The 18,404-nt window shown below is 32.3% G+C and overlaps 1 protein-coding gene across 4 annotated transcripts in view; it reads right to left on the reverse strand.

The window, feature by feature from the left end:
* Positions 1-3,160: 3,160 nt before the first annotated feature.
* LRFN5 (leucine rich repeat and fibronectin type III domain containing 5) overlaps positions 3,161-18,404 on the reverse strand; it is a 250,282-nt gene continuing 235,038 nt past the window's right edge. For 3 of the 4 annotated variants that reach the window (XM_086709852.1, XM_086709854.1, XM_086709853.1), the window contains one exon: positions 15,345-16,643. In XM_086709852.1, coding sequence (XP_086565978.1) covers positions 15,701-16,643 — 943 coding nt within the window. In that variant the 3' untranslated portion in view covers positions 15,345-15,700. Of the gene's footprint in view, positions 3,558-9,489; positions 9,534-15,344; positions 16,644-18,404 lie in introns of those variants that run through there. The other variant, XM_025919310.2, reaches the window with a different exon arrangement.

Raw genomic sequence — 18,404 nt, forward strand, 5'->3', positions numbered from 1 at the left:
AGAGAAAGTTGATTAGAGTTTACCAGAGACTGAAAGAAGGAGAATGGATATTATTGCTTAATGGCTACAGATTCTGTGTATGGGCTGATAAGAATGTTTTTAAAATACTGGTGATGATTGTACAACATTGTGAATGTAATTAATGCCATTGAATCATACACTTAAAATGGCTAAAATATCAAATTTTATGTCATATATATTTTCCACAATAAAAAAACGCTTTTATAAAAAATCTAATGTAGTTTCCTTATATATTATACTTGTATATCAAATAAAGCAATCATAAGTTAGGGACTTTTACTTTGGTTGTACATAATATATTCTGTATCACTTGTATTTTTAAATAATTGCATATGCCTTAATAGACACACACACACACACACACACACACACAGGCCCCATTTGCTGAGTAGATCTATGCGATGTCAGTATAAGTATATTTTGGAAATAAAAAAAGGAATAAATTCCTAACTTATAGAAAGTAAAAGTAGAAATAATCTGAATATATTTTGGACAAAACAAACCAAGAATCTGTCACAAAATATTCTATATATATGAAATGGGGTTTTTACATAATTGGACAAAAAAAGTTGTAAAACTAAATTTAAAGCTACTAAATCACAAATAAAGCGGAAAATTAAAATTATTTGAGTTTTCCTTTCAACACCAACAATGATGCTTTATTACTAAACTCTGGTTCTACAAATCATGGATTTCAAAAACCATGACTGTAGGGGCGCCTGGGTGGCGCAGTCGGTTAAGCGTCCGACTTCAGCCAGGTCACGATCTCGCGGTCCGGGAGTTCGAGCCCCGCGTCGGGCTCTGGGCTGATGGCTCAGAGCCTGGAGCCTGTTTCCGATTCTGTGTCTCCCTCTCTCTCTGCCCCTCCCCCGTTCATGCTCTGTCTCTCTCTGTCCCAAAAATAAATAAATGTTGAAAAAAAAAATTTAAAAAAAAAAAAAAACAAAAAAACAAAAAAACAAAAACCATGACTGTAGAATTTCAAAATATAAACTATGGTTTTCAGGCCATTTTCATGTCTCACAAACTCTACTGATGCTGCATTCAAAATTCTTTTGTTTCATTTTCTTGTATTTTTGATGTGGTTTATATTATGTATAACCTATTCCATAATGTGAACTTCAAATATTCATGTTAACACAATATATATTTATAGCAGCTGGGTTACTTCCAGTATTACTCAGGAATGTAGAATAACAGGAAAATAGAAGTGGTTTCCAATGCATATTCAATAACTTCAGGTGAGACTTTTTACCACCCATTAAATTACCCTTGTGACATTATAAGCTCAGCTAAAGAAATTATTCCTACTTATCCTCAAAATATTATTTTGTTGCTTTTTTGCAAAACTTTAACTTGTGATCATTATTCCTATTAAGGGTGTGCATTTGTGTTCTCTGAATCTCATTGTATAAGAAGTAAATATCTGCCCATAAACAATTGAGTATTGCATACTTACAGAATCAGAGACCTGGGCCTCAGTCTTCCTTACAAACAATATTTCAAAAAGAGAAAATATGTACAATATGAGGGCCTGATTAATGTTGTTTGAATGTTTGCATAAATGAAAGTTTTAGTTCAGGTGTAGGGGATGCAAGATGAAGACTTAAAATTATTAAATGTAATTTTAGTTCTAACACACTGAAACTCATGTTCCTTGGAACACAATAGTGTGAAAGTCCTAAAGAAGTGAAGGTCAGGCTACATTATCATCAAGAAAAATGTCAAAATAGGAAAGAATCAGTCCCAGACAGCAGAAGAAATTCAAAGATAAACAGGAGAACGTTCTTGAAGAAAAGTTAGCAGGTTTTCCTGAGAAAGACCTTAAAAAGTTGAACTCTGCACTGAGATCCAGGAAAGCCATTTGTGTTCCTGAAGCTTTATATTTGAGGAGAAAAGCTGTATATATCAGGAATAGATTTGCAAATGCATAGTGTTCATTTTGTGTCTTTGTCACCATAAACATTTATCCATGCACATATACATGTACACACACGAACAGAATTGCTCAGAGAATTAGAGTTGCCAGGAAACAGAGAGAATGAACAATTTGCCCAGAGTCATTTCAACTTACTTCTGTTCCAAGCATGCATTGGGTGTGTCTGGAGTGAGTGTATGTGCGCACCTCTTTAGATTGTTTAGTGTAGTTAGGCTCTGAGCAGATTTCAAGTACCATCTAAAGGCTAATAATCTGTAACCTCTCTTTGGATGGTTGGATATTTTTAACAGTCTAAGAGATGTGGAAGGGCTAAGAGATAACCTAAATTTCTTAAAAGACAGTTTTCCGTGTTTTTAAAAAATTTAAACTACATATTGCTTTTGATGATTGACAACTAATAAAATTGTAAAGGAACAGAAATAAAATCTAATATTTTAGAGAATCTGAATTCAATGGCTAATGGCAATGCTAATACTAGTTTTTAATTGAACTTATTGCTTAACAAATACAGGGATAAGTTTATATACGTTTTCAAATTTTACAATATTTCTTCTGTGAGAACACGAAAAGGTAGGTGATTGGCCAAATTTGCTCAGATGTAGAGTTTGAGCTCAGGCCTGCCTTGTTACCAGGGATGGCCCTTAAATGCTAGGCTTGGATACTGCTTAAATAAGATTGTATTAACATTTATTGGCCACGGAAATGTCTTCCTCTTATTTATGCTGGTGTTAAACCAGATGTCTGTTCTTCTTTATCTACCCTTTATTTACTTCTTAATTTTCTTTATTTGCAATTGTGCAAAATTGGAGAAATGGGCACTTACCATGAAACATAAGGCCTAAAATTACTAAAATTCTTTGCCCTGGCTCTCCAGAAGAGCAATGCATCAATTTGGATTAATTACCATACATGCCTACCTTGATGCTTTCTGCAGTTCCACTAGGAGAAGAGATCCCTCATCACTGTCTTACACTGAAGCATAAAACTGCTGTAAAGCTTTTTAAATAGCTGTACTGCTCTCCCACAGACGTGGGTGAGCTTCAGTCACGGCAGAAATAGTTCCAGTATTATAAAGCAATTGTGATTCCTTAAGGTTTTGCATTACATAAATGTAAAATAGTATTATTAGTTCTTACAGTCATCATTTCACCATTCATACTTGAAGCAACTGATATTTCCACAAATCAGGCACTGTACAAATTCTGTCATAGTAAAACATTTATTTGTTAAAGTGATATAGATTATTCAAGATTCTACAGTCTTAAATCATGGATGGCAATGTAACATGGATTGATACAGAACTCGATGCCAGTGTAGGCTTTTCTCTTTCCTTCTTTAAAAAAAAGAAAATACTTGTAGGCCAGAAGAAAAAAAAAAATTTTGGCTTTAAAAGAGGATGAACCATGGTCTGATAGAGCCAGTTCCACCAGCATCAGAGACTTCTGCTTCGGCTCCTGTGAACAATTTCTTCTAGGACACCAGTTCAACAATTGGCCTTTGTGAATTGAAACATGTTTAAATTTTATCCAGTAAAAATATCAGTGGCAACTTTTTTCAGGAGAGAAAGAAGTAGTGCTCTTCAGATTAACTCCAGCCTCTAAAATAAAAGAAAGAAAGAAAGAAAGAAAGAAAGAAAGAAAGAAAGAAAGAAAGAGAAGAAAGAAAGAAAAAGAAAAAGAAACAAAGAGAAAATACACAGGTAATAAGATCATTGTGCTGGCAATTTAGAAGTTACTGAACTATAAGTACCTAGGCAGGAGTTTTTTGCCATAAAATACAAGATACACCCCTAAAAACTATCTAGACACGCACATCAGCTCTTCAAATGTTATTTGGTAATTTCAAATTGGTGAATATATAAAAGAGTCTCATTTTAAAAAGAAATCTAAATGTATTAAGCCTAAATAGTTATGCAAGTCAAAGGCAAATTGTGGAAAGTCATTTTCCCTTACTATGTTTTTCACATTTATATTCTCAATTAAGAAAAAATAATAATTGTATTCATTAGTGCACACCACTTAAATTTTAATAAATAATCATACTGGTTTTAAAACTATAAGCATATTAGATCACATTTGTTCATCACACATAAAACCTAAGTGATCTCTACTTTTTAAGTATAGTCTGTTGAGAGTTTTGTATCATATTGAAATTTTATAAAATTTAATTATACATGAAATGTCAGTGAAGACTATTATTCCTCTTCATAAATTAGTTCCTCACCCACAGAAAAAATAAATATGTAAAATGACAATAATGCACAAGAAAGACAATCCATAGTTAATATAATTTTGAGTAAAACAATATAAAAATATTTAAATATCAAACAGTAAAATTTTTTCCTCTAATGTGGGTTCTCAGTATCATAGATTTAAGACATGCCTATAAATTCTATCTTTGATGGAGATGAAAAAGAATTTTTGAGAAATATATAATTTCATAAATATGAAATAGATGTAATTTTCTCCTCGCCATTCAAAAACAACTACATGTTTACAAGTTGCGGGTTATAAAATGCATGGCACAAATGAATCATGAAATATAGAAGCATATTGTATATCAAAATGCTGATGTAGAACATATTTGGAGTAGAACACACTTGATGCGATAAAGGTAGGAAAATACTGTAGAGATGTTTTATTTAAGAAAATATTTCATCTGGGGGTGCCTAGCTGGCAGAGTTGGTACAGTGTATGACTCTTAATCTCGAGGTTGTGTGTTCAAGCCCCACATTAGGTGTAGAGATTACTTAAAAATAAAACATTTTTTAAAAAAAGGAAAAATATTTCATCTACAGAGTTGAAGTTATTTTTGGTATAAACAATAATTTTTGAAAATTATTTAACAAAAGATTTACACAACGTTTGAACACTGTTAGTAGGTAATAGATGTAAAACCTATTTATAAAAAATAATTACCTTAGAAACTACTGAAATATAGATATCATTGTTTATCTGGAATGTTCTAAGAAAAACATTCCAAAATCACTTTAAATTACAATGGGATTATATCTAAATTCATATCTATTGGGTTCACAGTATAGCTTGCTTATTTTGGTGAAATTGGATTACGAGAATTTATTTCTGTTTGTATTTCCAATCATATGTCCCTTTTGAGAGTAAAAAGATGTAGTTGTACCATACCAAAGTTCGCAGAAGTAGTAATATAAAAACCACACAATACACTTAGAAGAAAAATAGTGGGCAGTATAACTAGTTTGATTTTAGGAATAATAAACCCTTCCAGAATAAAGAATCTATTTTAATATCAAGTTAATGGTTGTATAAGCTTACATATTTTAAAGAGTTTTTGATGCACTTCCAAATTACATAAAACATTACTAACAAACTATGAAATTATGGCTTTTATAAAAGCTGTTCATTTCAAATATTAGACAATTAGCAGTTTTAGAAATTATGGTCTGAATTTGCTTACCCTGAAGTTACTACCATTATTGAAATGATGACATAATATGAAACTGAATAAAAACTTATATATGTAGGATATTAAAAATAACACTTTTTACTTATCAATAGGCAAACTCTTACAATGATTCCATAAAGATCTAAATATGAGCACCAAATTATAAGAGCATCACAAAGGGAAAAAAAGCAAAATAGACTATAATAATTATGTTAAAATTTTACAAGAACTAACAACAATGAATTTGAGATAAGCTCAGGATGTTTTTGGTAATGGTCGTTATTTAACAGTGAAATGATATCATGCAAAATATTATGGACAGATAGTCTTATTAACAGTACTACAAAGAAAAGAGGAAATTAAAGCTACCCCAATATTAGGAGAAGAAAAAATGTCCTGATTTGAATGTATTGTGGGAAAATGCTGTTACTACCCTTATTCAGAATGCAGTTAAGAACTATGAATGATTTTTATCTTGTATAGTTAGGATATCTAACCAAGAAGGAAATTATTTCTAGAAGTCATTATTGACATTAGGGTTCTATTTTTTTCTTATATACTGTAACATTCAAATTAATGTCAAAAGTATGCTTTAATTATTATAAAAATAGTTAAATGGTTTCTACATATGTGCATATGTGCCTGTTCTATCATTCTTATTTTTAAAAATTTCATTTGAAGGGAATATCATAGGAAAGAAAAGTTACAGAACCAAGTATTTTATATTGGTCATTTTTACTGGGAAATAACATTGGAAAGATATCTGGATCATAAATATACATTTGCTTTGCTGTTTTGCTCTTATTTCATATTTTTTTCCTAACCCTGTATTAAAATGTCACTGTTTCTTTACAATCAGCATCACTAACTTTTATTCATTTATATCTTAATACTTTCCATAAAAGAACTGAACTCTTATCATGGTTATTGCATCTGTAGCAGGAATTTTATGATAAAGTGTAAATCGGTTAAATACCTTAATTGGTACTAAACAGAATAATCAGAAGTCAAATTAATTAGAATCAGGAAGCTATTACCTTAAAGGCTGGTGCAAGCAGTTGCAGAATTAGGGGAATTTCTTGTGCATACTTACACACACAGATACACACACACAATGGACTTATTTTGTTGGTCTGAATTTGCCAAATACTTTTAAAGAAAAGTTTACTTAAGGCATTTTCATTATAAATGCAACTAGTCAATTGTTCCTATTTTAACTTCTAAACATGGCATATCAATTGTTTTACTCTATTTATCTGAAGTATAACAATCTTTTCAAACACAAGATTACTTTATATGTGAGTGCCAGTTTACACGTAATTATCACCAGTTTTATCAATGACTCCTCTTCCCTTTGCTGTCAATTCGTCTTAGTGTGATTAGAATCCTAAAATTTTATTATAGAAGGATCATACGTCATATACTAGATATTTTCCAAGTTCACTCTATTTCTATACATATGCAGTAAAGGTCTTAAGGGGAAAATTTGGCATAGGGTGTATTCTTGCTAATGGAAATGAAAATGTATACATGTATTAACTCTTCATCCTTGGGGAAAAATTATCTTAGCAGATATATCAGTATGAGGAACACCTAAACCACTGACTAGATGAAACTTTTCTGTCATCCATGTACCTTCCTATTAGACTTTGACGTTCTATGAGGGACTGTGGTATAGTTAATTTAATATGGTTGCCATGGTTAACATTTTTGTTATATTAAAAACAAAAAATGTGTTCTAGGGTGTTTTTTGTTTGTTTCTTGCTTACTTTTACTGTATATATACATACGTAGAATTTTAATTTAAATTTTGCCTTTGGGTAGTAAACAGCATTTGTTACCATCCTGCAGGAAATATAAACTTAAAATAAAAATTTATATCCCTTCATCTCTCTTCCTCCCCACCCCCCACCACCTCAAAAAAGAGCTGGGAAGCTGTGAGCACCAGACATCTCTGCCAGCTCTACCTCACTCCACCCACCCAGGGTGAGCTATTGCTGAAAGCCAAGAAACACCATGAGAACACTAAGCTCACAGGTCAGTCTCCTTGAAGGAGCTTCACTGGATGCATTGACAGTTATAGAAATGATAGGCTGGCTATGGCAGAAATCATTTACCATGTAAGTACCAAGACTAGTTACACTGCAGTCTCACAGTGATTTCAATCTGATAACAGAAATGTAGCAAGGAGTTTTCTTTTCTTTTCTCTCTCTTTTTTTTTTATGAGTGAATGATGTATTGCCAGTAAATTCTGTTAAAATTATTCTTTGCCTGTGGATTTGTTTTTCTTGGTAACGCTTATAGGAAAAAAAAAAATAGCCAACGCGGAAAAAAAGTTTCTAGGACAGTTTGTTTCATAAAGGGAACTAAAGAAAGACTCAGAATATTTTTTTAAAGAGTGACATATTCCACATATACACATTCATTATATAAATCTAATACATGCCACACATATGTACACATGAATTCAGTTCACGTAGAAATGACAAATCACTGAAAGATTATATACTAGATAATGGTATGGTAGGTTTAACAGATATGTATTTACTTTTACATTTTTTCTAGGTTTTTGAATGTTTTTATAATTCATACTAACTACTTTAGGACAAAGAAAGTCATTATTGGAAATTTTACATACTTATCTCATTGGCAAAACCTGTACTATCTAGAGAAATATGCAAACTCCCGAGGAAATTGCTTTTATCCAAATTTGACTTCTAATAACATAGTGAAATAAACACAATACTATGTAATATGTCCTGTGAAATGTAAACATTTGGGAAATTAATTCATAATTGAAAAATGACTCTTCCAATCCTTATATAACAATCAGCACCCTTCTGGATTGTGCTTCTGATAGGTTAACCATCTACTTTCTAATTCCTTTCTAAAGATATTCTCTTTCAAAACAGCTAGATGTCCAAAGTTACATGATAAATGGAGTTTTGGAAGCCACAGGCGGGGGTAGAGGAGGAGAGGGGTGGTGAGTAAAGGAGGCAGAAAGAGAGGGAGAGAGTTTCAGAATGAGAAAGCAAACTGCTAGGTGCTGATGATACAACGCACCTTAACGCAGGTCAGCTGAGGACACAACATAGAACTCAGAGTATGTACCACATATTCTGCTATTGATTGTTTCCAGTGTCTCTGTTTATTTTTGCAACCTGGGAATGGGATCCTGAACTCACTAAAGGGATGATGCAGGAAAAAGTGTTTGATTTGGGAGTCAAATTCATTAGGGGAAACCCTGAATGATTGCCCAAGTTATTCTTTTTTAAATGCAAAATGTTAAAAAAAAAACAAAAAACAAAAACAAGGCCCTATTTTTACTACTAGAAAATAAATCAGTGGCCTTTTTTAGAACTTTTAAAAGCAGAATATTTTTTCTGTGCCAAAACTTAAGCAAATGGCTGATGCTTCCAGCTGTGTGAACAGATTGTTAAAGTGCTATTCCACTCTGGAAGCACACATTCTGATCCAATTAAAATGCAGGAATCAAATACTCATTTGAAACTTCCAAGAAGGAAAAAAAAAAACAAAAAACAAAAACCGAACACACAAACAAGTGAAAAAAAACAGAAGAGTAATCAGTTGTTGACAAAAGAAATACCATGAATATTTCATATGTAGCCTTTTGCTCCATTTTATAGTGGCTTCATTCATTTTAGATAACCCTGAAACAGTTGTGTTCATCCACTATCAGTAAGGTATAATGTATCATTTCAGCTCCAATTAGGATATGGGGGTCAAAGACAGGAGTTAATACATTCTTAATAAGTTACTATCTTCACACTGGGAAATATTTGTAAAAATGCACATTATATCATGGATAACTAACTACAAGAGTGACTCCAAAGTCACATTAGTATTCCCTTTATTCTTACAGTATGAATCAGAAATGTTCAGTTAACCAGAAATATGTCGAAGTTGAATAACTGGAAATCCATTTAACCAAACTGAATTTTAGTTTGTATCATTGAGCATTGAGTAAGTTCTAATGGAAAATTTCAAGGAGTTACATAAACTTGCAAAAAACATTTAAAATTTTATTTATAACAGGATATACCCACTTAAGTGCTGAATTATGAGACAGGTAACAAAAATCTCACCTGTGTTTCCTGGACAATCTGGTCAACATTAGTCAGCAAAGCATCTGGGAATAAAATTTTCAGTGTCATAAACAAATACACAAATTCAACTTTTAAGAAACAGACCCTAAAACTCTTCCTCCTGAAATCTTGGTAAGATTTCTCTTAATAAAGATTTATCTAATTTTTTTTAACTTACCAGTTCTTGGACTAATTGCAATTGACTTTATAATTGTCTATGACTACTTCGTGATACATACGTAGAAATTTAAAAATATTGTCCTAGTTGCTAAAGTGAGAAATTATGTAATGCAACTTTCCAGAAAGAGTTCAGGAAGAGAATCAGGCTTCTACTCATTTTTCCCTACTCAAAGTTAACATTTCAGCTAGAGTTGCATATATTAATAATAAAAGATACACCAAGGAAGAGAATCCAAAATAGGAAACATAGCTTCACCATGTTCAACATGCAGACTATTAAATAATCATTTATGATAATCATTATTCAATAGCTCCCAAAATACTATCATGTTTTATGAAGTACCCATTTATCTTCATGTAAAACACTAATGGTCTATATGTAAACATTCTGTCTTTACATGTCCACATGTATGTTCCAATTGGCTGTAAGTGTTTAATACCATTACATAGCCCTGCATAACACACATTCTCTTTCTTTCCAAATGTTCTCTTTTTAAACAAATACTCCTAGTCATTAAGAAGTGACACAATGATAAGAAAAAAATCAGGAAAAAGTTATTTTCAGGGTTCAGAGGTGAGTGTGAAGAGAACAGTACAAAATATTTTTTATAGAACCTCAAACACAAATATTCATAGAAATTTATAATGGCCTCTGGAGATTAGGTTTTACATTAAAACAATAATAAGACATCACATTATACAGGAAAAAAATGTTTAGTAAATTACATTATGGTAGAGCCAACACAATCTATTTCATAAGCCCTCATGTTAGTTGAATAATTTATTGGACATACTCTGGAGCTGAATCACATATCTACCTAGTTCATGTTTCAGGCAAGATCAAATGTACATCCACTTTCCAAACACAAAATGAAAGGGACTTCATGACCTTCTCTGAATATATTTGAAAAAAAAATTTGCTAATTTTTAAAATTCATCAACAGTAACCTTCTTGAAAAGAGTGGAGGAAATTAGACAAGTTGTAGAGATCATTAGGAAGTTCAGAAAAATAAATTTCTACTAGAGAGCTTATATTCCATTGTAATCTTATAAATAAGAAGTATAGTTTGTGCAGTTGTTCTGGGATAAGTACTCTGGTAGCCAGCCCATTTAAATATAATTTTGCTACATTAATTACAATCCATGTTGCAGGATGCAAAATTCTGATTTCAAGGATTAATTTGATAAGCATACATATTAGTATATCTATATATTAGATACATAAGTATATATTGTGTATGTGTTTTATCAAGGTTAAATTTAGATCCTAAATCTGACTTTGAAATAGCTGACAAAATCAGAAGACAATAGTACACTACTTGCTACATGGACTATTTGTAATATTTGATAAAATTGCAAATACATTAACACCATAATTTAATAAGCTGATTTCATACTTAAACAGACTCCCAGTTATATATGTCTCACTTCAGACAATACCACATTTTTAGGATGACTCCATCACAGTAATACTTATACCATTCTTCCTCTATTAAGTGATCTTCTGTACTGCGACAAGGATTGTTTTTGTTGCAAAAAGCAAGTAAACAAACAACCCCAAACTTGACAAAACTCAATGTATTCGTAGTTCCAGCACGCACTTTTCTAGTAAGGGAGGAAAAGGACTGAGTAATCTGAAAAGACAGAGCTCTGAAACTATCACAAAATTCCTGTCATACATTTTGGGTATTTTCCTTTTCTGTATGAAATTTTAAAAACAAGCTATTTCTTATCCATAAATTTAACTCAACGGACACTAAACTCACAAACATTATAAGGTCAATAATAGTAATGATAATAATAATGATTAAATAATGATGATGGTTATCATCATCAACTAAGGAGGATAAGAAAAAAATCCTTTTCCCATCCAGCCTATCTCTGTGCCGAAGTCCTTTCCCCAAAATGCCACAAACACTCACAGGCAGAAGCATCCACATTCACTGTTAAAGAATAAAGACTGGGCGCTTCCTGAAACACAAGGGAAGACTGAGCAAGGGAAAGCGTAAGTAGTCTTCATTCTGCTTAATATGGTAAATACTGCTTTCTTAGCATCATAAAATAGAAGTAGGATTTTGTCACACCAGGAAGAAAATGGGTTCAGATCTTCAATCCTTGAAAAAATGTCCCATTTACCTTCTCAATTCTATGCACAGTAAGATACTTTATGTTTTTGACATTTTTTAGACTATTGGCATTTAAATGATTATTATTAAGCTTAGTATTGTGAATAACACGGGGGAAATAGTAAAATTCAGAAATTAAGAGGCAATTGTTATGAATTTTGTGATAATTGCTCTAGGTTTTTACTTTTAAAAATGAAATATTTAGTTTCCCCTTAGTAATAATACAAGCAAATAAAACAGTTAAAATTTACTTTGGAAGTAAGTACCTCCTGAGTGCTTTAAATTGAAGCAGGAAACACTTCTCAAGAAAAGCTAAAAAGAGATTCCTATAGATAAGTGGAATACATTTCTCAATTCTTATGGAGAAAGCATGTATCATTCAGGTAATAGATTTATGATGTTTATAAATAGCTTATAATAATTCTCAACATACATTCTGAAACATTTTTAGTAAAATACATCTACAGAGCTCCTAAAATCAACTGTCTGAAAGCATAAAATACTTGCTATAACCTCAACCTAAGTGACTGCATTTAATAGTTTAAAAAATAATTCAGGAAATAAATTAGCCACCGTGAAGGTATTACTGTATCTAATTTAAATTATTTATTTAATGCACCTCTGTTCTAATCTTTTTGTAGTGTAAAAATAAATGATATTCATCAAACCAAACTGTTTCCGCTTAGGAATTTGAGGAAGCTTTAGATGCCTCATTATCCTTTTGTGATGTTCAGAAATTACATATATTAAATCAAAAGACCTACTTTAATAATAGTTGGGGCATTTTTGAATTGGGGGACAATTATCGAAAAGAAACAAAAAACAACACAGGAAGACGTATAATTAAAGAGAAATGTTTAGAGCAAATATCTGCAAATACATTTTTTGTTAGTTTTCATATTGAACAACCTGAAATCACAGTGTAGAATGGCTAAAAATAAAAAAAAAAGTAATTGAGAATAAAGAAGTAAAATCAATGTATACAACCTATACATAATCAACAACAGCAAATCATATGCTTTGGATTGCATATGTATAGCTGGTTAAATGGGAAATGCAAGAAATAACAGAAAGAAAAATAGTAAGAGATAGAATTTCTTGCTTATAGTAATAAAATAGCCAGATCACAAATCTCCATTGTGCATATAATCAAAATTCTTATTACTGCACCTTCGTCTCTGGCCCCCTTCATTCATTTATTTATCTATCCATTCATTCACTCGAGTAACTACTGTGTTTCAGACATTATACCAGGTACCTTCAATAACCTCCAACCATCCCAACGATTTATTTTTCAGTCACTTCACACTGAAATTGCCCTGGTGGAAAAGTTTTTCATATAGTTGTAAACAAAAACATTTGACCCTCTTGATAGGCCAATCTTTCATTGTTCTCTCAAAATATAAACTTTTTGAAAAGGCAGAAACATAAGGCCTTCTCAACGCTTCTAAAAACAAGTGTTCAAAGCATTTGGTTAATACACCCTGAAAATAGTCTTGTAAAGCTAATAAAAATTAAATGGTTTCAATGGCTTTAGTCAAACAGAATAAATTTCACATGATTAGATGTTATAGAGTTCTAAATGTTTATAAGAAATAAGAGATATTTAATTAAAGTTTCATTTGAAACATAAGCAGGGAACTGATTTTAAAAAATACAGGCAAATGAAAAATATAAAATAAGTTAATCAGTAGCTTGGAGTAGATATGTTACACTGTGGCCTTTATGCATGATTTCAGAGTCCCCTTGACCGTAACCTTCATAATACCAGAGATTTCTTTTTGGGGATTAATTTTTTTAAGTCTGAAAGCCTTTATATATTCTGGACTTTTTAATACCATGTAGGTAAAAACTAAGAAAGGGAAAAGTGATATGCTTTTGTCATTCAGCACCTTTTGAAGAATTATTTGAAGTTAATTAGAAATGTTAAATTGGGATCAGAGCATGATTACAGAAATTGTGTGGGAGATACACTTTGCTCTGAGTAATGCTTTTGATTTTACAAAATACGACTACACATGTAATCTCATTTATTCCTCAAAGAACTATACAACTGACCCATGAAAGCTGATTAGACTTTAGAAATGTGAAAGGCAAACATTAGAAAGGGAACTGGGGCAAAGAAGGCATTTATGAAATATCTAAGTTGGTACTAGCACATTAGATAATTTCTTTCAAGACTTGCATGGAGAATAATTTCGAACTACTTTAATTTTACCTGCTTTTGAATGTAATCATGATAAATCATGTATAAGGTGTGCCTCTGTCAAGTTAAAATTAACTGACATTTTTATATATGCCTCTAGTAGAAGGAAATTAAACTAATGACTACCATTCCTTATCTGTGTTTTGATGTTTAAAATGATTTGTAAGAGATAATAAACTTTGTGTTTAACTTACTCTCATGGAGTATGTTATATAAATAAAATACATATCTTATTATATTATGGCTAATTTTTTTTTGTTGTGCAAGGTTCTCACATGAGCCTCATTCTCAACCTCCCACTTCAAACATCAAGAAACCTCTTAATATTAACCTCCATTTACCAATCTTTAAAAAACTACCATCAAGTTGCCATATAATGTAAGATTTTCAATGAGTAAATAGGAACATTTATCTATAGACCTTGATTTCAGTGAATGTCCAGGAATGCCATTTATAAAAAAGCAACATTATTGTCTGACTAAATTAAAAATTTTTAAATGTTTATTTCTGACAGTGACAGAGCAAAGTGGGGAGGGGCAGAGAAAGAAGGAGAGAGAGAATTCCAAGCAGGCTCTGCACTGTCAGCACAGACCCCAACATGGGGCTCAATCCCACAAACATTGAGACCATGACCCAGGCCAAAACCAAGAGTTGGACACTTAATTGACTGAGTCACCTGGGTGCCCTTAAATTTAAACATTTTTAATGATAAATTAAGCTGCATGATTTAATGATGCACTAAGCTGCATGATATCTAATTAAATTTTATCACAGGTTTAGGTTAAAATGAATACATTTACTCTAAGAGAGAAACATTCCAATTGAGAATTATAGGCAGAAGGGAAAAATGAAATCACCATTTGGTTAATGAGCAATGCCTTTATATTGCTTATAAATGTAATAAGAATTCCATTAAAAGGATTTTTTATTTTACTTAGTGATAAACATAAACCTTCCTTTGATAAGGCAGTCTTATTTTTTTGTCTCTCTTTTTAACTTACATTAAGAAAAACATAAAATTCACTCATTCTGCAAATGTGTACCGAATGAACAAAAACACCTTCACATGCCCAGGTAGCAGCATATAAAATTGTGGCATGTGACATAAAACTGAACTAGATTTTTTTGATAAATGCAAAATCAATTGCATTTTCTTTTGCTTCCCACTATGGCTATGGCATAAAGCTATGGCATGGGTGAGAAAGACCATAAGACCATTAAGGCACCTGAACCAAGAATGTTGTTTACAAGCATACTTATGTTAACACTGTCTGGATATACTTATTGAGTATTTTAAGTACCGTAACAACACAGAGTTGTCCTTTATAATATCTGCCTGAAAAAAATATACAATCTACTCATTGAAAAATATTTATCAGCCATGAGTGAGCCTTTGTAAGAGTGGAGAAAATATCATTATTTATATAGGCAAGACATTTTTTGTCTGATGATAACCTTTATTTAGTGTTCTGCTATTGTAGAACCTGGAAGCCAGCCCTAGAATAGAAGGCACTGCTGCTCTGTCACGTTTTATCCCTAACTACTTCATATATGTTACCTTCATGTATTAAACTATACCTGGAAGGTTTATACATCTTGGCTCTAGTAGCCATGTATCAGAAAAACAAAACTGGAATTTCAAATTCCAATTTCCTATGTGAGTTTTCAAATCACTTTTTCATTAAAAAGAAATACTAGGTTACACAGTGCTTTCCGATATCCACTCAGAATTTGAAAGAGTTGTTTTTCCACTATGCCCATCAGAACTGTGGGACTGAATTAACATGGCATTCATAGACATGCTTCTTTGAGAACACAGTCCACGTGTGTTCAGTGAGTTAATATAACAATAGTATTCCTTTACTCCTCCATTCAGGGAGTACCTGTGCCTTGCTCTGGATCTCTCAGCAGGCAAAGTGAGAAACTTACTTGGCTTTGAATGTGCTCTTTTAGATGTGGGCCCCTCTGTGACCGAATCAGGAGGTCGACTAGCTAACTGCAATGCAGTTGAGTTGTTCCTGTTAGTGTTTTGGGACTCAACATTTGTGACGGCTTCATTCTGTGGTTCGGTACTTGGCTTTGTGCCAGTCTTTCTTTTCTGCTTCTGGGACACAGAAGTGCTTGAAGTCCAGGTAGGAGGCAAAGCAGAGGTAGTGGTAGAGGAGTCCTGACTTGAACAAGTTTCCGAAGATTGTATCACATTGTCATTGGCAACTTTACAACACTGGGCATTCTCTTCATGCCCCACAGCTTGTTTGGACATGGACTGGGGCAGCGTTACACTACAGCCTTGGATTTGAGCCCCATTAGTTTGAGAGTAGACATTGCTGACCTTGGTGACCTTGTGTTGCCCGTTATTGTTGCAAACCTTATACCGGATCATTAGGATGATGATGAAAACCAGCACAGATGCTACAATTATTCCACCAATAATAATAATCATGGTGCCTCCCAAAAACTGGGACTGCATGAAGTGGCATCGCACATAATCTTGTTCCGTAGTAAACTGGATGCAACCCACGACTCTCGTGGCAGTGAGCGAAGTGATGCCATCATCATATATTGCCAAGACACACAGGTCATACATAGTTCCAGCAGCCAGGTTATTGACAAGAAAAGTTTTGCTCGTGGGAGGTATCATTCTGAGGGACAATGGAATTTGCGTTAATATAAGAAACAAAACATATAAACACACAGGCGTTATGACTTCAGTTCTGTTTCATTTCAGGATTCATTAAGATGAGCATACTTATAACAGATATGAAATATGGGGAAATGATCTAATCTTACATTTACCTAGTTAAAATGGTTAAGACTCATTGTTGGATTCTGCATTATATTAATGGTGCCTGTGCCATGCCTTGACAAGCTTACTAATTACATTGCTTGGCAAAGCAGAACTCCTAATAAAAGCCACTGCTAAAAAATCATTTATGACAAATTGCTTTTGAAAGGTGTGACTGTGACATTATCTGACTACTAAACAAATCCATTTAGCACTTACAACACCTCTGTGACTAAAAGCCAATTTGAAGGAAGGGAAAACACTGACAATCACATTAGAAACCAGAATGGAAATGCATTTCAGAGTATTTATTTTCCAAATCAGTTATAAGCTGCTATGGAATGGTATCCAGTAAATCTATCTTTAATAACTAAGATAATTACTAAGATTAAAATACTTCATTTACACATTTCAGCCCTCTTCTTTTGTCTTCAACACTTGGTTCCCAGTATGTTTTTATCTATAAATGAGGTTGATGAAAATGCATGAGTAAGATTATCCTAAAAACATGAACAGGGCAATGCTGTTGACCAGAGTATAAATCCTTTGTTCTGCCCATTGTGGGCTGATGAAATTACCTTCAGAACACAGTTTCTAAAGTTTGATAAACATTACAGACATCTCTAAATTCATTATATCACAAACTCTTCTGTGGATGCTTTTTTTTTCCCACATTTTTTAGTAGCAACCAGATATGACCTAAATTGAGATTTCATTTAGAAAAAAAAAATGCTTGAAACTATATATTTTCTCTGAAAAAATTTTTTAGAAAATTTTAAAACTTGGCAATAGTAATCTGTTATACAACCTAGACAACGTGTTCTAATGAACCAGGCAACTTTTAGGCCAGAGTATTTATTTCTGATTAAAATCACTGTTATTTAGTAAGTGCATGATAAATACCAGGCATTACTAAGCACATTATTTATATCATAATTTTATTCTTTTTATTCTTTTTTTTCTGGAACACCATAATTTTATTCTTACAATGATTGTATGAGGTAGGCATCATTACTATTTTATTCATGACAAGCTTTGCAGTCATGAAATTCAAGCAACTTTCTGAAGGTCACATAGAATTTACTTGTCATGGTAGGATTAAAATATTAGAATTTGGAAACTAGAAACTGACATATTGCATATATCTATATATATGCAATAGATAGATACATAGATATATATATAGAGATAGATAGATAGATAGATAGATAGATAGATAGATAGATGATAGATAGATGGAGGCAGGTTAATATATATATTAGCTACAGGAAGGTGAGGGACAGAGATGTACACTCTTCTTTGACAAAGGGATACATAATGGATAGCCTAGGTAAAGAGCTGAGTATAAGAAGGACAAACTACTTTATGCATGCATCATAGTCTACATGACCATACATTTAGTGATGAGAAGGATTTTAGAAACCATTTACTTTAATCTCTTGCTTTTAAAGATGGGGAAATTAAAACTCAGCCATGTAGAACTTTGCCTAGAATTGATCATATGGCTAGCTGGGCCAGTGTTGTTTTTTTCTACCAGTCCATGTTCATTTAAAAAAAAAAAAAAGTTCTCTCATTTACATACATGAATGAAAATCAAATTATCTTCAAGAGTTCATCT

Source organism: Puma concolor, chromosome B3, assembly GCF_028749965.1.
Source record: "Puma concolor isolate L17-30 chromosome B3, mPumCon1.1.hap2, whole genome shotgun sequence".
Classification (NCBI taxonomy): domain Eukaryota; kingdom Metazoa; phylum Chordata; class Mammalia; order Carnivora; family Felidae; genus Puma; species Puma concolor.